The 26990-nt window shown below is 45.8% G+C and overlaps 1 protein-coding gene across 4 annotated transcripts in view; it reads right to left on the bottom strand.

Annotated features, from left to right (window-relative positions):
* Positions 1 to 26990, bottom strand: part of MARCHF6 (membrane associated ring-CH-type finger 6) — a 1314422-nt gene that overhangs the window by 250289 nt on the left and 1037143 nt on the right. For all 4 annotated transcript variants that reach the window (XR_012244456.1, XM_073630743.1, XM_073630744.1 and 1 more), the window contains one exon: positions 2860 to 3041. Coding sequence is in view for 3 of the 4 variants with exons in the window: in XM_073630743.1 (XP_073486844.1) it covers positions 2860 to 3041 (182 nt within the window). In the remaining variant the exon portion in view is untranslated. The remainder of the gene's footprint in view (positions 1 to 2859; positions 3042 to 26990) is intronic.

Here is a 26990-nt window from a genome sequence, read left to right as displayed (position 1 = left end):
AGGCAACTTTGGAGTATGACATTGATGCAAATTTGAGTGCAGCTTTCATCCAACGTTACGCTCTCTGGATCAAAGTCGCATCAAAGCATTGCAGGTAGCTTTTCAAAGGTACTGATTTTCAAAGTTGCATAGATGGGAACGGGTGCCATTGAAATCAATGGGCTGTGACTTCTCATGCGAGTTTATGTGTCCAAAGTCGCATGATAAGTCATACTAGTGGAAACGGAACCTTAGTCTACGTTCCCACTATTGCGACCCCAAAGTTGCACGATTTAGAGTGTGACTTTAAGTGCAGCTTTGATCTAACTTTACACTCTCTGGATCAAGGTCGCATGAAAGCATTGCAGGTACCTTTTCAAAGTTGCATAGATGAGAATGGGTACCATTAAAATCAATGGGCTGTGACTTGTCATGCAACTTTGGACACATAGTCGCATGCAGACCTGAACTGGCCATAGGGCACACTGGGCATGGGCCCGGTGGGCCGGGTCGCATGTCACGTCTCCTGACTCTCAGCTGCTTGTGCCGGCCCTGCACACCCACCGCCGGCCTCTTTGCGGCCAGCTCTGCGGCCGAATCCACGGAGAGGGCCGCATATCTCTCTGGCATGGTCCCCACTCTCAAGGCAGATTGGCTGCTCCTTGTGCCAGCGCCGCTCACAACGGTCGGCTCGTCCGGCCAACCTCCTATTCAGCTCTGGACAGAGGAAATGAAGAGGTCAGGTCATGTGACCATGAAGGGGGAGGAGCTGGAGAAGAACCCTTCTGCCTGATGTCATGAAAGAGCCAGCCTGCCAAGGTTTATTTTTTTTGTATCCTGCCTGCCAATGTTTATTTATTTGTTTTTTTTGTATACTGCCTGCCAATGTTTTAAACTATTCACTATGAAAGCATGCTTTGGTCAGTCTCTCTTAGAGACCCCTTTCACACTGAGGCAGTGGGGACGTTAGCGGTAAAGCACTGCTAGTTTTAGTGGCACTTTACTGCTGTTATAGTGTCGGCACTTAACCCCCCAAAAGGGGATAAAAGCACCCGCTTAGCGCTGCTTTCGAAGCGATTTGAAAGCGGCACCCATTCATTTCAATGGGCAGGCCACCCCAAAGATGCTGCTTGCAGGACTTTTTTTCCTGTCCTGCAAGCGCACTGCCCCAGTGTGAAAGCACTTGGGCTTTCACACTGGGGCTGCAGAAGAGGCAGTTTACAGACGCTTTACAGGCGCTATTTGTAGCACAAAAACGCCTGTAAAATGCCTCAGTGTAAAAGGGGTCTTACACAATATGAGTGATGCTGAACAAAGGTAGAATGACCCCTTTCACACCTAGAGCACCCTGCCAGGCCCGGACTGGCCAAAGGGCCCACTGGGCTGCATGTCCTAACTAGAGCAGCCTGTTGATGACCAGGCCGCACAGCAGGAGACCGCGGCTTGGACAGGGCTAACACAGACCGCGGCCACCGCTCACCTCCCATTATGCAGCCATGCCTGAAGCGGAGCCGCTGCCAGCAAACTAGGATGTGCAGAAGAAGGCAGGAGAGAAGTACCTGCAGGGGACAGACACCTCCCGAGCCAGCCGCTGGAGATAAACCTGTACTCGGGACGATAGCAGCCTCTCTCCTAACAATGGCCGGCACACTGTGACAGCTGCACAGGGAGGAAGGTTAGTGCACTGAACTGATCCAGTGTGTGTTACAGCCAAAGTCCCGCTCTGTAGTGGCGGTTAAGGGGGGTGGATTGGGACTGTCTCTCTGCTGGACTGGGGCTGATTCTCCTCTTCTGGGGTCCCCCATCGGCACTTCTGGCTCCTCCTGCCTTCAGAGTGCCCCAATAACAAGCTGCAAAGTATAGTCTAGAGTGCCCCTATAGCAAACTGCAAAGTATAGTATAGAGTGCCCCTATAGCAAGGTAAAAAAAACATCTGCCTTTAGAACCACTCATTTCCTGCCCAGGACTACATGTCCCATGAGGCATTGCTCCTCACACATTCACAAGTTCTTAAGCACTTACTGACATGTATGGGTGGTGTACTGAGCTGTATGTGTGCTGCACTGTATTTCCTGATATCAAAAAAACAATGCATTCTGTATACAGGCCAACTAATATAGTATCACGCTTTCAGTGGTTAGATTGGAGAGGCAGAACATTAAATGCATATTTATTACTTGTGTGGGTCACATTTGGCGTTTTGGCACAAATTAAGGAACACTTAAAATGCATCTTTTTGATGAATATTAAATGAGAAGTATGGCCAAAGCTTATTTGGCTACACTCCTGCAGATCACAGAAGTGAACTTAGTTCTGGACTCCTGTGACCCTAGAGCCTGCTGTCGGCTGATGTCACAGAGCCGATCCAGGCTCTGAAATGATCCCAACCGGCAGCTGTCTCAGCCTCTCAGCGATCCACTGAGAGCCTGAGCCAGCACCTCCCACCTCGTCTACAGCCCAGCACTCACTAGGAGTCACGTCTCTCTGCTCAGAGAGGAGGAGAGAACTGAACGATTAGCAGTCTTTGATCGCTCAGTTCTCTTTGCAGAGCTGGCGAGGGACAGATGCAGCATCGGATTAATGTTGCATCCACCTAGGTGTCCATACTTCTCTTTGATGGACACTGTGAATATTGAAGCATATTTTTTTGTGAGTCACTACAAAGATCTCTTTGGTGAATATTTAGAAGATCACATTCATAGGTTTGTCACGAGTTATTCGATTATGAGTAACAATTTTCTTTATATATTTTCTAATATTATTGTTTGTACATGGTGTATAGTTTTAGTGTATTTATATTCACTAAATCTATAGTACAGCACTGCACTAATTTTACTTACATGTTTATACAAAAGCTTCCGTTACCTGTCAAAGACTCACCATAAGAGACCATTCTTTAACTTTCAAAAGAATCACCCGACGTCCTTGAGGCATCCATGCAACTAATACAGTTACCGCTCGAATGGTAAGCCAACAAACATAGAGGCCACAGGCAGCTGTGTAAAGTTCATGTATTTTTGCAGTCCCAGTCCAAAATGACATTAACCAGCGTCCTACACATACTTCACACAAACAAAAGAAAAAAGCCTTCAGTTACTTGAAAAGACAAATATCCTACAGTAAAAATACATTTTCCCAGCTTAATTTTTGGGAAACAGCTAACCTATCAATATGCATATGATTAAATACAGACGTTGTTTTACCTGTCAAAAAAATATGTATTTCTGTCTATACAGCTCTGGGATTTACATTGTCCTGCCATATGACTCCTCCCTGTGTGGCAGGGTAGAAGGCCTGTTTTATTTCACTGCAGTTAAGTACTATGTACAGGTCTTGTGCCTCCCATAGCTTGTGACTGGACAGTGAAAGTAGAAAAAGCACATTGCGTTAAAGGCTAAGTCCATCTTTTTCTTTTGCAACATGTTATACCTATATTCAGGGTGTAACATGTTACAAATCCAATGGCCCCCGCGCCCCCCCACCCCCCAATGTAACAGGGATCTGGGAATCATCTCACCCTGCTCGCTGCCATAATCTGAAAAGAATGTGGTCAAGCCATTTACAGAGTTCTGTGAATGGAAAACTAAAAGGTATCCATAGATAAGTTTAACAGGACCCAGTGATCTGACACAGGAGGCAGCTAGGTGGTGCTGTTGCAAAGTTTTTGGGCGCGGAAGCGCAGGATTGTCAGATGCTGTGACAGCGTGGTGAGGGAGTGAGTGAGAAAAGAGGACCAGACTCCCCCCACCCCACCGTGACCGAGTAGCAGCGGGTGACCTGGGGACCGAGAGCAGTGGCTGGAGAAGGACATCGTGGTGGCGGTGAAGCGGGAATAACTGGGGACATTATCACCCACAGATGGACAGGGGAGACAGGAGTAAATCCGGGGGGTAGAAGGTTGACCGGGAGAGGCGGCGGGTAAGTGCACTGCAGACCGGAGGAAGAGAGTGTGACAGACGGATTAGAGAAGCGAAGGCACTGAAGATTACTGACTGCTAGTGTAAGATTACAAGGGGCGGCTGTGGAGAGTGACACAGAGACACAAATAATAAAAACTGACCGACAGTGTATATGATTACCTGAGTATTGTGAGTACCTGTGTATTGTGAGTACTTGTGTATTGTGAGTACCTGTGCATTGTGAGTACCTGTGCATTGTGAGTACCCGTGTATTGAGAGTACCCATGTATTGAGAGTACCCGTGTATTGGGGGAACCTGTTTATTGAGAGTACCCATGTATTGTAAGTACCTGTGTACTGTGAGTACCTGTGTATTGGGAGTACCTGTGTATTGGGAGTACTTATTTATGTGAGTACCTGAGTGCTGTGAGTACCCGAGTGCTGTGAGTACCCAAGTGCTGCGAGTGCCTGCGTATTGTATTGTTGAGTACCTGTGTATTGTTGGGTACTAGTGTCAGAAAGCTAGTTGTTAGTTAATTTGGACAGATTATAATTCCCAATCCCCGTTAAATTAGTGGGTACGATGTCCAGCAGGTATGAAGATGCGACTTGTGGACATCTTGCGGCATGTATGCGTTCCTTGATCATCTGATCGAGGGTGAATACTGCTGTGCAACAGTCAACTCTGAGAAGACTCTCCATAAAGGAGAGTTGGGATCGTACCTGGCATGTGCCGGCAGGGGCCAGCACAGAGGCAGGTGGAGATAAAGCCGGGCAGGCAACAGAGAAGAGTAGATGGGTGAGTCAGGAAGGCCGATCCTGCGCTGAAACATCCCAATAAGTGACATTGGTGAGAGGGCAATCTGTCACAAAGACTTGAAGCGCCAAACTGTATGTTGTCTACCGGGCGCTCGGGTTCGGCACATCACAGATCTGGTGGACAGATTACTGGGAGGAGCTGGGGAAGAACCAGCTGTCATGGTCCATGTTGGCACCAATGACAAAGTCAGAGGAAGATGTCCTAAAAAATTATTTTAGGGACTTAGGAGCTAAATTGAGGAATAGGACCTCCAAGGTAGTATTCTCAGAAACACTACCGGTACCTCAAGCCACACCAGAGAGGCAGCGGGAGATAAGGGAAGTAAACAAGTGGCTGAGGAGCTGGTGTAGAAAGGAGGGGTTTGGGTTCCTGGAGAACTGGGGCGACTTCTCAGTCGGAACAAATTCCAGAGGGTAGTATTAGGGGCATTAGTGGTAGGTTGGCCTAAACCCAAGATGAGTACAGTAACAAGTCCTATTTGCAACCTCAGAACACCCAATAATAGGATTTTTAAATACAGCTTACCTGTAAAATCCTTTTCTTGAGAGTACATCACGGGACACAGAGTATTCATTACATAGTGTGTTAGATAGGCACCATCGGTGATTGGACACTGGATAACCCCAATTAAGGAGAATTCCTCCTCTATATAACCCCTCCCATATGGGGAGGACCTCAGTTTTGTAGCAAAGCAATAGGTAACCACATAAAACCCATAGAAGTGCGGGAGCTCTGTGTCCCGTGATGTACTCTCAAGAAAAGGATTTTACAGGTAAGCTGTATTTAAAAATCCTATTTTCTTGATCATACATCACGGGACACAGAGTATTCATTACATAGTGGGATGTCCCAAAGCAATGCTCATTTGAGGGGAGGGAGACAAAGATCAGAAAATATAGACTGCAAACGGACCAGAGGAACTAAACTGCAGCCTGCAGTACACTGCGCCCGAAGGCGGTATCCTCTTGCCCTCTTAGATCCACCTGATAGAATCTGGTGAATGTATGGACTGAAGACTAAGTCGCATCCTCACAGATCTGAGCCATGGAGGCCTGGTGATGCACTGCCCAAGAAGCACTAGCAGCCCTAGTTGAGTGCGCTTTCACATGAAAAGGAGGAGTCTTCCTCTTTATATCATAAGCCTGAAAAATAACCTGTCTAATCCATCTAGAAAGAGTGGATTTCGACGCTGCTTGGCCTTTCTTATGGCCATCTGGCAAAATAAACAAACAATCAGTTTTCCGTATCTGAGTGGTTGCCTGCAGATGCACACTGACTGCTCTAACCACATCAAGAGTGTGCAAAGATTCTTCCTCTGCGGATCTGGAAAAAAGGATGGTAGGATTACATCTTCATTCAAATGGAATCCTGAAACCACCTTAGGTAAGAAGGAACGATTAGGACGCATAACAATCCTGTCCTTGTGAATAATTAAATATGGCTCTTTACAAGAAAAAGCTGCCAATTCTGATACTCTCCTAGCAAAGGATATGGCTATCAAGAAGACTAATTTTTTAGTCAAAAGTGCTAAAGTAGCCAGGTGCAGTGGCTCAAAGGGTTGTCCCTGTAAAGCCGACAACACCAAATTCAAATTCCATGGGCATACTGGAGGTTTGACTGGTGGATTCAACTGCAGTGCCCCCTGAATAAAGGCCCGGACCAGGGAATGTGAAGCAATTGGCTTCTGAAAAAATACAGACAAAGCCGAAATTTGGACTTTGATAGTGCTCAAAGCCAATCTCATTTCTAGGCCTGACTGAAGAAAGGTCAAGATTCTGCTAATCATATACCTTCTAGGATGCCATCCCCTGGGTTCACACCAGGAAATATATGCCTTCCAGATTTTGTAGTAAATAAGCCTGGAGGCCGGCTTTCTGGCATTGACCAGAGTGGAAAGGACTGACTCCGAGAGCCCACTGTCATTTTAAAATGTGGGTTTCAGCAGCCAAGCCTTCAAATTTAGACTTCGTAAAGCAGGGTGGCAAATCGGACCCTGTGTGAGCAGATCTGGCCGGAATGGGAGGACCCAAGGCCTGACCACTGCTATCCTTACGATCTCTGCATACCAAGGTCGTCTGGGCCAAGCCGGGGCTACCAAAAGGACCAACTTTGCTTCCTTTTTGACCCTTCCCAGGAACCACGAAAGAAGTGGGTTCGGAGGGAAGGCATACATCAGATTGTACTGATCCCATGGGATTGTCAGAACATCTGACCCCTGAGCAAGTACATCCCTTGTTCTGGACACAAATTTGTCCAGCTTCCTGTTGAATCTGGACGTGAATAGATCCACATCTGGTGTTCCCCACCTTTGACATATGGTTTGGAATATGTCGGGGTGTAGGGACCATTCTCTTGGGCATAATTGCCGGCGGCTTAAGAAATCCGCTTGCCAATTTTCCACTCCTGGGATGAACACCGCAGACAGGCAGGAAACATGGCTTTCTGCCCATGCAAGAATGCGATTCACCTCCCTTTGGGCATTCAGACTTCTGGTGCCTCCTTGGTGATTGATGTAAGTCACAGCCGTGGCATTGTCGGATTGTATCCGAATAGGATGACCCTGTAGCCTGTAAGACCAGTCCATGAGGGCCAAGTAAATTGCCCGAATTTCTAGAATATTGATGGGCAAGCATCTCTCGGTTGCAGACCATCTTCCCTGCGTGCATGTTTCTTCCAGAACTGCTCCCCAGCCTGTCAGACTGGCATCTGTGGTTACGATCTTCCATTGTAGTGGAAGAAAGGCTTTGCCTTTCAAAAGATTTTTGGTTCGTAACCACCTATTGAGGCTTTTGCGTATCCTTGGGGATATTCACATCAGAAAATCCAAGGCATGAGTCTTTTTGTTCCAAGCTGCGAGAATGCTTCTCTGCAGGGGCCTTGAGTGAAACTGGGCAAATGGAACAGCCTTGAAAGTGGCAACCATCTTTCCTAACAGTTTCATACATAGCCGAATGGATGGCCACTTTTTGCTTAATACTAAGCGGACTAGAGCTCTTATGGCCTTGACCTTTGGCTCTGGTAGAAACACCCTGCCTTGAGCGGTGTCTATTATCATGCCTAGATACTCCAACCTTGTTGAAGGTTGCAAAGAAGACTTTTCTAGGTTGATTATCCAGCCTAGTCTTTCCAAATGTCTTACTGTCTTGAAGACAGCGCGGTTCAGGTGTGCCACCGATTGCTCTATGAGTAGCAATTCGTCTAGATAAGCTACCACAGTTATGCCCTGAGCTCTTAGATTTGCTAAGAGAGGGTCTAGAATTTTTGTAAAAATTCGAGGAGCTGTAGTGAGACCGAAAGGAAGGGCCACAAACTGGAAATGGCGCTGGTCTACAGCGAACCTTAGATATCTTTGGTGAGCGGGAAAAATTGGCACATGAAGATATGCATCCTTGATATCTATTGATGCCATAAATTCTCCCCCCTGCAGGGTGGAGACTACCGAATGAATTGACTGCATTCGGAAGGATCAAATGTGTAGAAACTGATTCAGATCCTTTAGATCTAGGATGGGTCTGACATCTCTATTTGGCTTTGGAACGGTGAAGAGATTCGAGTAGAACCCTGATCTTTTGGGTTAATTTCTATTATCACTCCCTGGGATAGTAAGCGATCTAAGGCCAATAGTAGCGGTTCTCGCCCAACTTTTAAGCCAAAGGGACCTGCGCATGTGTACCAACAGGAGAGACAAACGAGATGCTTGCTGGGTAGAATCCAGAATGGCATCAGTTATAAAACACAGCACCTGTGGAAGGTCTGCATAGTTCTCCACTTCCTCACTGGGAAGGAGGCCAAGCATCTGCTTAACCTGTTCCATGAGGAATTGACACAAACCCACAGTTGCGACTGTAGGTTGGACTGCAGCGCCAGCCATGGAGAAGGAGGCTTTTAATAAAGTCTCCAGCTTTTTATCAGTTGGATCTTTAAACACCTGAGCATTGTCCAAGGGACAGGTCAGGTTTTTATTCACACAAGAGACAGCTGCATCCACGGATGGGACCTCCCACTTCTTGGTGTAGCTTTCCTCCAGAGGATAAAGCATAGAAAACCTTTTAGGAGGAGTAAACAGTTTATCGGGATGTCCCCAGTCCTCATACAACAATTTATCCATTAAAGGATGAATTGGAAAGGAAAAGGCAGTCTGCGGGATCCTTCTGACCCCCAGGGAAGAAACAAAGCATGTAACGGCCTCAGCAGAGGGCATTTTAAATGTGGAACGCACTAGTTCAGTATAATACTGGACCTGCTTCTTGAGTGCATGAGAGGAAGAAGCTCTCTCCTCTTCCTCTGAATCCTCAGACTGCTCTTGATCCCTATCTCTGGATAGGGATCTCTCCTCATTGTCAGAAGAATCATCTGAAAGAGAAAGTGCAGCAGAGGGAGGGGATTTATCCCTTTTTATGCTATCTTTTAAGGAAGCTGAAATAAAATTCATAATTCTTCCCTCAAAACTCTCCAATGTAGCCCTAGGGGAATTTTCTGTGACATATGCTGGGGCTGTAACATTAGGAGAGGCTGCAAAACCTGACAGGGGCACTGACTCATCCTGTGAGGCTGGCTCCAGTCTTGCAGGGGGGAATGGTAATCTGCAGGCATCTTTAGGACCCCTAGACACAGGCGGTGACTTTCTTGTGCCTTTGTTACCTCCCCCCGAGACCCACTTACGAGGAGACATAGTCCCTAGCTACAAAGCAGAGGTACTAGTACATATGCAATCACTGTTGTGCTAAAAGTCTCACAATATACATATATGCTTAATACTGCACAACCTGATGCCGAGTAGGTGTCTTAGATTAGCCTGGATCCGACCACTTTAGGATGCTCACTGCCCACACTCTGTGGCCATCTGTTTACAGAGCTCTGAACTTTCTGGGCTTTTAAATTAGCCACCTGGCGTCTGCAAACTAGCAGTGGAGGAAGTGAGCGGATTGGACACCAGCTTCACTGAGTGTGTATCTGAAAGGCACGTAAGTTTGCTCCTTACTCCCTCTAGTGGTGTAAATCAGGTAAGACATGCAACTACTCATTGAAGAAAATCCATTTGTAATATAGATATATATAGGATTAACTTCTCTTACCTGTCCCCGCCGCAGGAACTGCTGAGAACAGACAGTTTCCAGCCTTCACCCATCACGGCGGGTAGCGTTGTGCCAACCTTCAGGGTTTTTTGGGTTCCTACTCAGAGAAACCTCTTACCTGGACCTGTAAAAGACTCTGCCAGAAACTTTCGTGCCACTGTTTTAATAGTACACCAAGCCTGGTTTTCTCAGAGCCCAGTCCTCCAAAGAGAGACTTACAGGCAAAACCTCGCTTCTTTGGATGACGAGAGCCGGGTACCATACCATCTTGGGAGTCAAAATATCAGCCCGAAATATGGATCCGGTCAGCATAGCCTTTTAAGCCCCCGCAGGGACCAAACTATAGCTCTCTTCACAGCACATGTTTTACGTGACCAACCACCTTAGACACTGGTGAAAAAACGGAGGTCCTCCCCGTATGGGAGGGGTTACATAGGGGAGGAATTCTCCTTAATTGGGGTTAACCAGTGTCCAATCACCGATGGTGCCTATCTAACCCACTATGTAATAAATACTCTGTGTCCCGTAATGTATGATCAAGAAAAAGATTTTTCAAAAAAAAAATTAAATTCTGCTTCGCCTTCCACTGACACTGGAGGTGGTGGCAATTCTTCCCTTCCAGGAAACGGGCTGGGAACCACTGGTTTGAGATGCAAAACATGGAATACCGGGTGCATTCTATACGAGTCTGGTAATGCCAGTTCAAAGGCTACTGGCTTAATCATCCTCTTGACTTCAAAAGGGCAAATAAATTTTGGTCCAAGCTTCCGAGGACAAGAGAGCTTAAGATTAATGGCCGGTAACCACACCTTTTCACCTACTTGAAAAGCACCACTTCCTCTCTTCCATTTGTCATGGAATCTCTTGTCGCTTTCCTGAGCCTCCTGAAGTCGCTGGTAGTTAGCTTGAATAAAATGTACCCGATCCTGGACTGCGGGGACCGATGCCTCTGGTATGGTATTAGGTAGGAAAGAGGGATGAAACCCATAGTTAGCCCAGAATGGAGATTGGTTAGTGGCAGCATGCAGGGAGTTATTATATGCAAATTCTGTATAAGGGAGGAAAGAGACCCAGTCATCTTGAGAGCAGGTACAGGAAATACTGCAGATATTGCTCCAAAGTCTGTTTGTTATTTCAGTCTGACCATTGCTCTAAAGGGGGGTGATAGACAGATGATAGACATACCTCAATGGATAAGGATTTACAAAGACCTCTCCAAAACCTGGACATGAATTGTACTTCTCTGTCGGACACAATATTGTCTGGTAATCCGTGCAGCCTTATGATTTCCTTAATATGTTGGCGGTATCTACCGCAGAGGGTGTGCCCATCATGGGCAGGAAGTGGGCCATTTTAGAGAGGCGGTCAACTACTATCAAGATGGTAGTGAACCCTTTTGAAGGCGGTAAATCTACAAGTCCATAGAAATCTTTCTCCAGGGCTGTTCCAGAATGGGCAATGGTCTTCATAGACCCCAAGATTTGGCATTGGACCCTTTGTTACGTTGGCAGATAGTACAAGAGTTTACATACTTCCTGCAGTCTTGACTCAGACTGGGCCACCAAAAAGAGCGTTGGACTAGTTCAGAGGTTTTTCGTATTCCGAAATGTCTGGCAAGTTTATGATCATGAAAAGTCCTCAAGACCTTTAGTCTGACTTGCTGTGGGACAAAAATGTTATCTTGGTACCAAAGCAGACCTTCCTGGTTTCTTAGAGAAGACACCTCTGGCTCTGTACACTGGGTGGATGTATGTCTAATTGCTGTTCTCAAGTCAGGCAGGATGAGTAAACAAATTTTTGCAAACTGGATGGTGCCAGGTTCCGTTATTTCAGGGGTATCAGGGAACATCCGGGAAAGTGCGTCCGCTTTCCCATTCTTGGAGCCTGATCGGTACGAAATATGGATATTAAATCTGGAGAAGAACAGTGCCCAGCGGGCTTGTCGGGGTCTTAGCCTTTTAGCTGTTCTGAGATACTCCAAATTCTTGTGGTCCGTAAACATCGAAATCGGGTGAGTGGCTCCCTCCAGTAAGTATCTCCATTTCTCCAGAGCACATTTATTAGCTAGCAACTCATGGTCACCCACGTCATAATTCCTCTCTGGTGGACTCATCTTTCGAGAGGGGGAAAGCTACGTGATGCAGCAGGGCTTTAGGTCCCTGAGGCTGGGATAAAATTGCAATTGTGGCCATCTCTGAGGCATCAACTTCTAGCACGTAAGGCAAGGCTTGGTCTGTTTGAGCCTCTTGGGACCATTGGAATTGCACCTGTTGGTGAGTCAACTGGGTGATGGGTGAGCTAATTGCAGAAAAGCCCACAAATCCCTGATAAAAATTAGAAAAGCCAATGAATCGCTGGATGCTTTTCTTGTCTGAAGGGGCTGGCCAATCTAAAATTGCCTTTATTTTCTGAGGATCCATGCCAATCCCATCAGTGGAGATGACAAGTCCCAAAAACTGAATAAATGATTTTTCAAAAATCACATTTCTCAGCTTTAACATATAGTCTATGCTCCCTCAGAGTAGACAATACCTTTTTCACATGGGTATGATGGAGCTCTAAAGTGGCAGAGAAAATGAGAATGTCAAAGTAAATGATAACAAAGTTGTCCAGGAATTCTCGGAAGATATTATTTACCAAGTATTGGAATGTAGCTGGAGCACTGCACAGACTGAACGACATAACAAGATATTCTAAGTGTCCAAATTGGACGGTTTGAAACCTCTGGAACAGTTCAGGAATGAGGGGAAGCGGATACCGGTTCTTTATGGTGACCTTGTTAAGCTCCCTATAGTCCACACAGGGTCTCAGTGAACCATACTTCTTTTCAATGAAATAGAATGCCAGCCCCAGTGGGAGAGGAAGAGGGACGGATGAACCATTTCTCCAGATTTTCATTGATGTAGATTCGGGGAGCCTCCAACTCGATTTCAGATAACCGGAAAATTCGCCCAAACTGAATTTCTGCCCCGGGGAGTAGTTCTATGGGACAATCTTTAGGCTGATGAGGTGGAAGAGTGCCAGCATTTCTCTTAAAACGTCCAAGAATTTTTGATCGGCTGCTGGGATATTTTGATGTAAATTGGATGTGGTTTGGATGGCAACACAGTTATCCGGACTGCTGGAACCAGGAACAAAGCAATGCTGTAGACAATACACTGAAAAGGAGATTTATTTTTTGCCCCGATTTGGGGGTCATGGGCTTGTGGACAAGGACATCCTAGGATAACAGGGAACAAATGGGGAATTTAGTATATCAAAACAAATGAATTCCTGGTGGCCGGAATCTGTAATCGTCAGAATGGGTCTAGTTTCTTGAGTGACAAGTTCGGAACTAGGCAGAGACCCATCAGCCAAATGGGCTTCAAGTTTTTTTTTTATCTTGAAGTGGTATACATAGTCTCTTAGCCAGAGAAGAATCCAGGAAGTAGCTGCAGGCCCCTGAGTCAACGATCGCCAAGAGCCCGATTTCCCCCTTTCGCCACCTGTAAGGAGACAGGAAGAACAAGATGAGAGGGAGAAGATCCGGATACCTGAAAGTTGATAGGGCTAGGTTGAGAAGACTTACTGGGTCATATGGGGCAGTTGTGCCATTCCTCCACAGAAAAGGCAGAGCTTCTCTTCAGAGGTAAGGGTGGAATGGACTAAACCCAGCTGCATAGGCTCCCCTTCTACAGTTGGGGTGGCAGAAGGTGCTGGTAGGGGAGTAGAGACCTGCGGTATCCTGGGCATCATCCAAGTAGGTCGTGGGTTTTGAAATAGTTTTAAATCACCATTCCCGCACGCGTCTATCAAGCTTAATAGCCAATTGTATCAGATCCTCCAAGGTATCTGGGGTCTCAACCTGGGCCAGTTCATCTTTCAGGGTTTCAGACAGCCCTAGATGGTACTAGTATTTGAGGGCACCTTCATTCCAGCCACTGTCAGCAGACCATCTACAAAAATCAACAGTGTAGTCTTCTGCTGTGCATTTCCCTTGGGTCAGGGTGTGCAGGGCGGACTCAGCAGTGGCTGTACACTGTGGGTCCTCAAAGTCGGGCCATTGCTTCAAAGAAGTAGTCCGCGGACTTGAGTACAGGACTCTTTTGCTCAAGCAGATTATGAGCCCAGGTCTAGGGTTCTTCAGATAGTAGGGAGATGATGAACCCAACTTTTACAGTCTCTATAGAGAAGGTTCTTGGCTGAAGGGCTAGGTAAAGCATGCAGGCGTTTTTAAAGGCCCAGAATTTCTTCCGATCACCAAGGAACCTTTCGGCGTAGGTACTTGAGGCTCGGGAGGAGGGTCTACCACTGTAGGAGCCGCAGTGGCACGTTCTTGTGTAGAGGAAGCTGAAGCAGTGCTGGTGGATAGTTAACTGGGATCAGCCATAGCGGGAGAATCTGTCAGATGCTGCAGATGCTCTTCCAATTGGGAATAACCCTCCTGAAGTCTTTGAACTGGCTGGGTAGGGGCGGTAACTTGCTGGCACAGAGCCTCCAGCGGAGAGCCACCTCTGTTGGCTTCTGACATGGCTGGATTGTACTGTCACGTACCTGATCCGAAGCCAATATGCAGAGAGGGGCTCCCCATGTGGCTGGGTGTGGTATACTTCTGAAAGTGCCACAGAAGGTATACGGCCCGAAGAAGCACGGGTTTCCGACAGGATCTGGATGGGTCCAGAAGACAGTCACCATGTGAGGACTGCCAGGGCATAATGATGCACAGGCGGCCAGGAACTCCCCGCTGTGCTTGGAATAAACCGTGCTTCAGAGGACAGCAGTGAACACCCGGCTGAGGGTCAAACACAGGATGGCAAGAAGCAAGAGCAAACCTGTGGAGTAAGCTGAGTTCATAAACTGGTAATCAAGCAGAAGAAAAGTCTGTATAGCAAGCCGGGGTCATGCTCGGGTAATCAGGCAGAGGCAAAGTCCATATAGCAAGCCTGGGTCATCAGGCAGTAGGAAGGTCCAGGAGCAAGTCAGGCGATTAGCCAGGAGAGGAGGTCAACAGGTCTGGAACGAGAAGGAGCAAATGATTAGGAGATCCAAATAACACAGAGGTTCAGGAATATAAGAAGCTGATGACAATCCAGCAACTTGGGTCAGACAGAGGCAGTCCTTTATAGGCCAGCACGGGGATCCATCTGTCACATGATGCGCCTATGGTGCCCACTTCTTCTACTGGCAAGATTGCCAATACTTCCATGGCAATATCCCTGACACATACTTAAAAGGAGTGAAATGGATATATCCGGAATCTGCTGCACTTCCTTGAATCCTTTATTCAAACTTCACTTCATAGGTTGTGAGCGCTGTCTCTAGCGTGAAACGCATTTACCATTTGCTGTTCTCCTGTTGTTGTTTGCCTGTTAAGTTTTTATGATTTTATAAAGTGAAGTTTGAATAAAGGATTTAAGTGCATGCAGCTGATTCTGCATATATTCCTTGCATTGACAGGCGAGCTGCGCTACCACCCTAGGATAAAGCTGGCAGGAGGAGGTAGTTTGACAACTCACCTGGAGTGGCTCAGCATTGTGTGTTTAATTCCATAAAAGGAGCCCACAACCATTCAGTCCCTAGACATTTTACAGAATCCCACAAGAACAATCCGGAAAGCTTAAAACTATTTGGAAATGGGAAATTTGGATATAAGGTATAGACACCAATGGGCCTGCCAGCGAGAGACATATTGGATCTACAATACAGCGTGGCCCCTGTAGGACTGAATGAGGAGTTAGACATGCATGCTGTTATCTAATAATATTAATAATCATTCAGTGCAAAATAGTTAGTCTAGCAGTTTAAGTAGGTTCATATTGTGTTATCATAGAGAGCACTGCACACCTGCTTCCTAACATGGGCATGTTACCAGCATAGAGTACAATCCTCAATAAAACTATAATTTTATTTAATGTCTTATGACATTTAACCATGTTTTCTGTGAGTTACGGATCAACACCACAGCACAGTGGTGTAGTGGGTAGCACTCTCACCTAGCAGTAAAAAGGGTCGCCGGTTCAAATCCCAATCACGACACTACCTGCCTGGAGTTTGCATGTTCTCCTTGTGCCTGCATGGGTTTCCTCCGGGTACTCCGGTTTCCTCCCACACCCCAAAGACATGCTGGTAGGTTAATTGGCTTCTGTTCAAAATTGGCCCGAGTATATGAATGTGAGTTTGGGGACCTAGGATTGTGGGCTCCTTGAGGGTAGGGCATGATGAGTGTGGAGTGCTGCATAAATTGATGGTGCTATATGGGTACCTTAAATAAATAATGATATAATAGACGAGTATCTTAATGAGACACAATGTACAGGGATAGGGACAATTGTAGACACTCACTCAGGTTGAACTGGATCGCCTGGTGTCTTTATTCAACCTTACTAACTATGTAACTATGTAACAGTGTCCATACACATACTCTACACACAAGTGTGTTCATGGAGGTAATTGCCTTCTATATGTAGCACCCTCTAGTGTGTGCTATTAGAGTAGGCAAACTATAATCTGGCCCAGGCATAAACCCGAGTCACTGAATCTGCGCCAGGGTTTTTAGAGGCCAGGGCTAGATGATTCATCCTGGCAGCTCTCTGGTGCCTCCCCCAGTTTCTAGAAAGTTGGAGAATGTTCTGGAAGATAGTGGGCGGATGCTAGGAGGGGGGGCCCTTAGCCAATCCCCAGGTTGGGGGCCTGGCAAATAACTAAGGGGCCCTTAAATAGACATGAGCCATGCCAACAGGGGAGTACGGTGGAAGATGGAGAAGCAGTGCTGAGGAGCATGTGTTGGTGGCCCTTGAGGGACACCTGCTAGGAAGGGGTTTTACCTTGGGCTGGAGCTTGGAAGGCTTGCCTGAAAGGATCCTACCACAGGAGGCAATTGGAGGGACCCTAACCAGAGAGGCAGCAGAGAGAGCAAGGAGAGACAGTAAGTAGATCAGTATGGTGCAGGAACAGATAAGACGAGAGACTGCCAGCGGTAGCAGTGCTCTCTTGAAGACTGCAGTGTGCCAAGTCTTCATCCAACCTTGCCCTGGGGAGTCTCCATGTGTGTGCCAGTCAGGGGGACTGGGAAGAGAAAGCAGCCAGATGGGCTAGCATTTCTGCAAGCAGTAGAACTGGGTCAGTTAAGAAACAGAAGGTTGTGCGAAATGCTGCTCACACCACATGTGCTACTTTACCAAGGAATGGCAAGTTCCTAGCCTATAATGGGCTGTTGCTGAACCAAATACTGTAGAGACGGTTAGTTACTCCAGGAGTGAACCAGTGGAAGCTGTACAAGGGAACCAAGTTTTTGCAAGTGAAAGGAAGAGAATGAATCTGTAAACAGGAAGGAAGTTTTCCCTGGTTTTGATTGTTGGACATTTTCAAGTTGGGTATCCCGTAATCCCTTACCCCATCCAAGTTACCATCCCCTAATAAAATAACAAAAACAAGCCAAAGGACTAATTTCTGTGTCTGGATGCAAAAAGGAAATGCCGTGCGACTGGCTGTGCAGCAGTGGGGAACCATGACATCAGCAACTCCTACAGGGGTAGTGCTACATATATATGAATTCTGTATCATTCATGCTATAAGTACCTATTTGTATGAAGAAGAATAGTCCAGGAATGAAATTTTGGAATTATCCCTTATTTGTTTGAGTCTCTCTAGCTCCCTTTTTTTTTTTTTTTACATACTGTATGTTCATTATTATTGATATAGTTTTGTGTACATATATACAGTATATATGAACTCACAAATTATTGCGTGGAAAATATAATTACGTTTAAATTCACATTCATATTTATTTGCTTAAATTATTGACATAGAAGTTCAAAAATACAATAATATGAATTTTGACTTCCATATCTTGGGGTATAGTACAGGACCCAGACAGAAAATTTACATTCCCTGAACTTTCAAGGATTGTAACACTCCTCCCCAGCCTGATAGACTTACATCTGTTGGACTTTCCCAGTGATGGGCATAAGGAACTGCCTCAAAAGGAGGTGACTATTAGACCTAGAACTCTCATGATAAATGTCACTGTGGGATTTCTTCTGAATCTCAGTTATTGAGCATTTTACAGAAATCATTTTATTTTTTGGAAGAAAGACTTGCTTTGGGATGTGTCCAGGATCAGACCTAAGTATTTCAGGCAAAGGGAAGGTGTCAGGAACTTCTTGTCAGCTGTCAGAGAGATCATGTTAATTTTCATATGCATAAACGTGCACATGTTTTTGGGCATGGAAGTCTAACTAAGCATGCGAGAATGTGTGTGCACACAGGAACGTGTGCAAAACGTCATGCACATGGACACACAGGCATGTCCACCATAGATTCTGACTATTTAAACCTGAGGCCTGCATGGGATCATTGCTGGATGGTATATACTTCCAGAGATAGTCAAGTGGGAATTGCGCAAGAGGCCACCCTCGCTATCTGGAGCTGCTGACAGTACAATGCAGCCATACGGAGCCCGAAAGGGAGCCTCACCTACAGACAAACTGTCAGGAAATTGCTGCACTCACTGAACTGGTCCAGGGCCTTCAAGGCTTTCCAGCTGGAAGGTAGATTGGAGTCCCTATCTTGGTCCATTCCTGCATCCCAGACGTCTCTACCGCTGACTGTCTCTTCTGCAGAGACTATGATGCAGGTACCCACAGTAGTGGTTGTACCACCTAAACCCCAAGTTTCCTGGACATCACAGCAGGTTTTGCACATAGTCATCAACCAATCTCCGACCTTGCTGGAGTGTGTGCTGGGTAGAATTGGCTGTCACTGAGCATTGGGGGTCATCATAGAGCTGTGCAATAGCAAAAAAAAAAAAAATCAGGGGTTTCATCATCAGACTGTTTTGTTCCAGTAATCGATGGACCCATGTTTGCCCTGCCCCCAGTAATGAGATGATGAACACTACTGGCTTTTTACTGTGAAGGTGGGCAGTTGCAGCATGCTGGCATTATTAAAGGCAGATATGGTCTGGGCCTGTAACATCCCTTCTGGAAACTGAAGTGAAGCAGGAAAAGCAATATGAGCAGATTTAGTCACAGTGACAGAATAATAGTCACAGAGGAGAACAAAACATACTGGTCATGTTAGTGCAGGTTCTTGCACATTGACTGAATCTTCCACCGTACAAAGATTGTTCTGGTGGTGATGTGGCTTTTCTTCTGGATATACTGCAGAATGTAGGAGCCCAGGTTGCATAGGTTCTGGACTGTCAGATGCAGCAGGAGACAGAGGAGGGTCTGGGGCATCTTGGGTGGTGGAAACCCTTGGTAGCATCCAGGTAAAATGGAACAGACAGATCTGCTGTGCCTCAGACTGTGGACAATCCTAATAGAGAACTGATTAAGTGCCTCAATAGAGTTGGGTACCCCAACCATGGCTGATTTATCTCTTAAGCTGCGTACACAACAATCGGACTTTCAGACGGGAAATGTTTGATGACAGGCTGTTGGCAGTAAATCCTACCGTGTGTATGCTCCATCGGACAATTGTTGTCGGACTTTCCGCCAACAAATGTTGGCTAGCAGGTTTTCAAATTTTCCGCAGACAAATGTGTGTTGTCGGATTTTCCAAGTGTGTGTACACAAGTCCATCGGACAAAAGTACAAACACGCATGCTCGGAAGCAAGGACGAGCCAGAAGTGGTCGGTCTTGTAAACTAGCTTTCGTAATGGAGAATTAACATTCGTGACGTGGCAAATTCTGAAATCTCGAAATGCAGTGCACTGACACACAGCGCTTGTGGACTCTTCTCTCTTCTACAGGGACACCCCGTCGGCTCTTCTGTGATGCTGGATCTGGAGAAAAATAATGCTGCACTAGGATTCACCTGGCGCTTCTCTTCCTTTTTTGCCTAGAATAAGGCTTACCTATAGGTACTGTAAATATCTCCTAAACGTGCACAGTTTAAGAGATATTTACTGTATACTGTGCCAATGACGTAATCGGCACATGTGCTCTGAAGGAACGGACGCCTGTGCCATTTCCTCAGGAGCGTGTGCCATGACCGTCGGGTAACTCGGCTCCGGCCAGTCACACAGCTGGAGTTTGCGGTCCCGGAAGTAAGACGGGCAAAGATGGATGCGGCCTGCAGCAGGGACGGTGCAGGCTTCGTTTGCAGTTGTGTCACATAATGTGCTAGTATGCAATGCATACTAGCACATTATGCCTTTACTTTGCAGGGAAGAAGAAAGGAAGAAAAATCCACCGGGGTTTACTTCTTCTTTAACCCCTTTAGATCTGTGCTATTGCCGAATGACAGCTACAGCGCAGACCTACTTTGCCAGGAGGCCGTCAATAGGTGCCCTCTCCTTTGCACGCTCCCCACAGATTTGCACACTGTGATCACCGAGTCAATGAGACTCGGGTGATCACAGATCAGAGTAATCCCGGCCCCTTACCACGTGATCAGCTGTCAGCCAATGACAGCTGATCACGTGATGTAAACAGAAGATCGGTAAATCGAAAAAAAAAGCCGATCACCGGCTTCTGTGCAAGGGACATTGGTCCCGAAGAGGAAGATGCACAGCCATCTTATCTGTGCCCACCAGTGCTGCCTGCCAGTGCCCACAGTGCATAACAGTGCCACGAATCAGTGTCCACCAGTGCCAGCAATCAGTGCCACCTATCAATGCCCACGAGTGCCACCTATCAATGCCCACCAGTGGTGCCAATCAGTGCCTCATCAGTGCCACCTAGCAGTGTCACCTACCAGTGCCCATCACTGCCACCCATCAGTGCCACCTATCAATGCCCTTCAGTGCCACCCATCAGTGCCGACCAGTGCCACCTCATCAGTGCCCATCAATGCAGCCTATCAATGCCCATCAGTACCCATCAGTGCAGCCTCATCAGCGTACATCAATGGAGAAAAATGACCTGTTTGCAAAATGTAATAACAAAATATAAAATGGTTTCTTTTTTTTTTTTTCTGTCTTTTTAATTTTTTTTTAACAAAAAATAAAAAACCCAGAGGTGATCAAATACCACCAAAAGAAGGCTCTATTTGTGGGAAAAAAATGATAAAAATTTCATTTGGGTACAGTGTTGTATAACCGCGCAATTGTTGTTCAAAGAGTGACAGCGATAAAAGCTGAAAATTGGTCTGGACAGGAGGGGGGTTTAAGTGCCCAGTAAGCAAGTGTTTAATGTAGCCTTAGCTAGATGGACCCAGTTAATCCCAGTTTCAGCAACTTACTATGGTCCGACTCAAATAAAAACAACCCCCCGACATAACAGCCTAACTAAATCCAGCAATATTAAGGGAGATCAGTATGTGCCAATGTAGGTTGGACCAATACTTGATGGCAGAGTTCTAAGTATGCAGAGTCAGAATAAAGGAATAAGTCTTTCACAGATTGCAGTTCAACTAACCCCCTAGCTGTGCGCTCATCAATCCTTACACTGGGAGCATAGCAGGGCCCGCAAGTTCCAGCCAGTACGGGGGAAGCACACGGCTTGTGAGTTTGACAGTTCAACCAGCCTTGATATAATAGTGCACCTCTGTTTTAATGGGGAACATATAGGGGCCACCACACTCCTATTCACAATAGTGTACACAGTATAGATACTGTATATGAGTAGGCATTTTAAATAGGGGTTAGCGTCTTACATTCATGTCACAAATCCTCCAAGTACATTGCAAGGCAGACCAAGTTTACTCATATATCCATCTATACTGTACACTAATGTGAATAAGAGCGAGGCTATGTCCCTGACTTATTACCATGCTGTAAGCTCACTGAATGATGCAATATGTCCTATTTAAAGAATGCCTAGTCAAGATGGCAGCCGATATCTCGCAGGACTTTGGTAACCAATAGGATGACCCTCCTCACCAAGATGACTGCCTGGAACCCAAAACAGGAGACAACCCTTCTTCAATGAACTTTGACCAGCCTGAAGATCCAGCGCAGTGTCACCTTCAGGCTGGCAAACAAAATGAAACCTGCACCTACCTGCCTACACTCCCCTCCTGTAAAAGGATGCAGTCCTTGGCATAGCAAATAATCAACACAGGTGAGACAGTACAAAAAATAGCATGGTCACTTAACAGTAAGAAAAAAAAAAAAAAAGGGGCGTGTATCCTGTGGCTTTATGCATTGTATGACTGTAGGCCTAAACCACATCACCCACATAAAGCGGCCAATGTTCATGATGTACCTGCTCTAGTGCACAAATCATGCCCAACAGAGTTCAATTCAAGGTTGCTTGAATACGCCAATCGCTTGCGGATAGTATGGAGGACCAACTTACAAATTACACTCAACCAAAAAAACTTATGGCTGCACCACGTGTGTCCAAAACTGCTTGGTTGTGGTGAAAGCTGTTTGATCCCACGATGGCGAATTTAGAGAAGCGATCCACAAACACTAATGCATACTGATACCCAGCATTTGTTTCAGCCACAAACAGAAAGTCCTTGGTCAGCAATTCAAATGGTTCAGCCATTGTGATCATGAGAGAGGTTGTCCACTCAGTCTGTCACTTATGTAAAGCACAACTCTGGCATTGTTGACAGACCTTCTGCACCCAGACTGACAAACCAGGGCAGTAAAAATACCCTGGGCAAACACCTCTGTACAGCCAGTACAAAAATATCCACTCATTCAGTGTATAATCTGGCAGGCTCCTAGCTGTTGACTGTGGAATGACCAACTGAAAATGTTTCACTATTCAGTAGAAACAAAGGCCTGTCAAACTAACAACCCATCTCGTACCTCCAACTGGTCATCACTGTCAACACAGCTGTGGAACAGATGCAGGAAGTCAGCTTCACTCTTGATAGGTGGGCTTCTGGACAGGAATCTCCAGGTCTGCAAGATATCAGAATCTTGCCATTGCAGCTTAGCCCTTTCCGCGAAGGAACATATTTTTGGCATACTCTGCCGCTGCTAACTCTGAACAGCCGACACAACTCAGGAGGGAGCTACCACAGATTCTTCTAATTGCTGATCTACATTCCCTGTGGATGTTCTCTAGGGGATATCAAGATAAAGCATCCACATGATTGTGGAGTCATCCTGGCTTATAATTAATCAAGCACTTGAAATGAGCCAAACAAACAACCCACTGTTGTTCTAACATGCCCAGTTTAGCAGTTTCCAGATAGGCTAGAGCAGGGGTCATCAAACTACGGCCCGCCAGGCTGATTACCTTGGCCTGTGGACTGCCCTGTCTATGAGATTGCAGCATTCCCCCTCCCCTCTGCTACCTTATAATCACACAAGGCGAGAAACAGGACACGTCTGGACAAAGGGCAGGCCTTTTGGAGTTAAGAAGCGGATGATTGGTTACTGGCAGCAGGGCAGTCCCAGCAATTAATCACCTGCCTTTCACTTGAAAAGTCCCACCCCTTGTCCGGACCTGTTATGCTTTGAGTCTTGTGTGATTAAGGTAGCAGAGGGGAGGGAGAATGCTGCAATCTCTTGAACGGGGCAGTGTAATACCACTGGAGGGCTCTGTAATGAGGGGGCTCTGTGATGGGAGGGGCTTTGGTATGGGGGTCTTTGTGATGGGGGGATCTGTGATGGGGATCTGTAAGTCTGTGATGGGGAGGCTTTATGATGGGGGGAGGCTTTGTGATGGAGGGATCTGTGATTGGGGGGGCTTTGTGATGGAGAATAGTCTATAATGAGGGGGGCGGTCTGTGATGGGGGTCTATGTGTTGGAGAGGAGTCTGTGATGGAGATTAGTCTGTGATGGGGGGGGAATCTGTAATGGTGGGTTCTGTGATATAGGAGTCTGTGAAGGGGGGCTCTGTGATGGAGAGGAGTCTGTGATTGGGGGGGGGGGGGAATCTGTGATGGGGGACTCTGTGATGGAGAGGAGCTTGATGTGGGGGATATGTGATGGAGAGGAGTCTGATGTGGGGGATCTGTGATGGAGAGGAGTCTGTGATTTGGGGGGGGGGGTCTGTGATGAGGGGATTCTGTGAAATACTAAATCAACTTTATGTTGATTAAAATTGTTCCTAATTTTAAATATTGTATTGTGTTTTCAAGTTTTGCACTACAAATAAGATGTGTGCATATGAATTTGTTCATATTCTGTTCTGGCCCCCCACAGTCTGGGGGACCAAGTACTGGCCCCCTGTTTAAAAAAGTTTGAGGACCCCTGTGCTAGAGGATTGTTGTTGTTATAAATGTCTTATCACCCAAAAGTATAGACCAGGGCTTTCTTAAGATACTTATCGCTTGTTTCTAATGAACCCAATATTCAGTAATAAAACTAAAATCATGGCCATAATCGTCATTCTGTACTCCATAACAGAAGGATGAATGGCCATTGTGATTGCAGGCAGTAAATGATTATTACTGCTAATAAAGGTATTTTCCCATAACCAAAGCACAACACGCATATTTTGACCGTTACACATTTAGGGTCCATATTTTAAGATGACCGGCCACATTGTGATTCTTCGTGGTGGACTTCACTTCACACACATGATGAATCCCATCCTGACGTTTATAAGAAGATTTGTCACTATTTTGCACTTTGGTCACTTTGACTTTTTATTTGACTACTCACATTTTTATTGCACATTTAGAAAGAAGAACTGTTAAAAGTTTGGTATTAGTTGAGTTTGATGTTATAAAATTGGTTGATTTGTGGCTTTGATAGGGTAACATTCACTTATTCACATACAGTATTTTGTAAGTGTGACATTTTCATATCCATATTAAAGTATAAAAAGTGTGCTTTTTAAAAAAATTCCCCTTTATATCACTTTAATTATTCTCTTCTAGCTATATAAATATGTTATATAATAGACACTCTGAGACATCCCAACCCTCTTGCTCTCCTGCCTCTTCCTTTCTTTACTCAATTTCCTTATGCTCTTATCTCTATAGACTGTTACTTGTTCTGCCTGACGGTCACTAAAATGTATTTCAATACAATCTTGACATATGGTTTAAATACTGTAGGCTACACTGGAAAGTTTTACAAACTTCCTATATCTTATATGTTTTTATGCCTTGATTATTTTCTCCTTTTTGGAGATTTATGGGTTGTATTGCCTGTCACTATGTTTACATGTGTATGGTTGTTGTACAACATAGCATATATACATTTGACAAAATTGTTATGTTGGATGTAACGCTCTCTTTCTGATGCAGCTAATAAACTGTACAATAAGTCATGTTATTATTATTACTATTATTATACAGGATTTATATAGTGCAGACAGTTTATGCAGCACTTCACAACATTAGGGCAGACAGTACAATTACAATACAATTCGATACAGAGGGGAATCAGAGAGCCCTGCTCGTTAGATCTTACAATCTAGGAGGGAGGTTCAAGTTATACAAAAGGGTAATAGCTGTGGGGGATGAGCTAATGGAGAAAATGGTGCAGTTGTTAGATGGAGGCAGGATAGGCTTCTCTGAAGAGGAAAGTTTTCAGGGATCGCCTAAAAGTGGATAAAAATGGAGACAGTCTGACAGATTGGGGTAGCGAATTCCAGAGGATGGGCGAGGCTCGGGAGAAGTCCTGGAGGAGGATATGGGAGGAGGTGATGAGCGATTTAGAGAGCAGGAGGTCTTGGGAGGAACGAAGAGGACGATTAGGTTGGTATTTTGAGACTAGGCTAGTGATGTAGCTGGGGGCACAGTTGTGGATGGCTTTTTAACTTATTGTTAGTATTTTGAATTTAATTTGTTGGGCAAATGGCAGCCAATTGAGGGATTGGCAGAGAGGGGTAGCAGACACTGTGCGGTTTGTAAGGTGGATGAGTCTGGCAGCAGCATTCATGATGGACTGAAGGGGGATAGTCTATTTAAAGGTAAGCCAATGAGAAGGGAGTTGCAGTAGCCAAGGCAAGAGATAACCAGGGAGTGAATCAGGAGCTTTGTGGTTTCATTGGTTAGAAAGGGACGTAGTTTAGAGATGTTGCGGAGGTTGAGGCGGCAAGCTTTGAAAAATGATTGGATGTGGAGTCAAAAGGAGAGTTCAGAGTCCAGGATAACACCTAGCAGGCTAACATGTGGGGATGGGTGGATGGTTGTGCCATTGCTCTTGACAGATAAGTCAGGGGAAGAGGCACGTGGGGTAGGAAATATTATAAGTTCGGTTTTGGACAAGTTGAGTTTGAGGAAATGGTGTGACATCCATACAGATATGTCTGTTAGTAAGTTAGTGATGCGTGAGGAGACTGATGGAGTGAGTTAAGGGGTGGAGAGATAGATTTGTGTGTCGTCAGCGTAGAATTGATATTGAAAGCCGTGAGAGGCTATCAGCTGACCCAGGGAAGAGGTGTAGATTGAAAATAAAAGAGGTCCAAGAACAGAACCTTGGGGGACCCCGACAGAGAAGAGAAGAGGAGTGGAGGAAGTAGAATTGTAAGTGACACTGAAGGTGCGTTGGGATAGGTAGGATGAAAGCCACTGAAGAGTACAGTCACGGAGACCAGGGAGTAAAGTTTTTTGAGGAGGAGGGGGTGGTCAACCGTGTCAAAGGCAGTTGAAAGGTCCAGAAGTAGGAGTACAGAATAGTGTCCGTTGGTTTTTGCAGTTAGTAGGTCATTTGTGAGTTTTAAAAGAGCAGTTTCTGTGGAGTGTTGAGGGCAAAATCCAGATTGCAGGGGATCAAGAAGGTTATTCTTAATGAAGTGGTCACTCGGTTGTAAACCAGGCATTCTTCAAGGAGTTTAGAGGAAAAGGGGAGCAAGGAGATAGGGCGTAGGTTGTTAAGATTGGTGGGATCCAAGGATGGCTTTTTAAGTACTAGAGATACTGTTGTACAAGGAGGATTTGGATTTTGTGGGAATTTCAGAGACCTGGTTCAACAGCTCTCATGATTGGCTGGCAAACATTCAAGGGTATACCCTATACCGCAAGGATAGAGAGGGTAAAAAAGGGGGAGGGGTATGCCTATATACCAAGAATAATGTGCAAGCGAATGTGAGAGATGACATCACTGAGGGAGCTAGAGAGGAGGTGGAATCCTTATGGGTAGAGCTCCAAAGGGATGAAGCTAAGGGGAAAATTATACTGGGAGTATGCTATAAGCCCCCTAACCTGAGGGAGGAAGTGGAGACGGATCTCCTATCACATATTGGATTAGCAGCAAGGATGGGAAGTGTTATCATAATGGGGGATTTTAATTATCCAGACATAGACTGGGCGGAGGGAACCGCGCATTCATTTAAGGCTCACCAGTTCCTTAATGTCTTGCAGGACAATTTTATGGGTCAGATGGTAGACGCACCAACTAGAAAAAAAACATTACTGGATCTACTGATTA

The sequence above is a fragment of the Aquarana catesbeiana genome, linkage group LG05 (assembly GCF_042186555.1).
Source record: "Aquarana catesbeiana isolate 2022-GZ linkage group LG05, ASM4218655v1, whole genome shotgun sequence".
Taxonomy (NCBI): Eukaryota; Metazoa; Chordata; class Amphibia; order Anura; family Ranidae; genus Aquarana; species Aquarana catesbeiana.
This window is presented reverse-complemented; position numbering and strand designations above follow the sequence as displayed.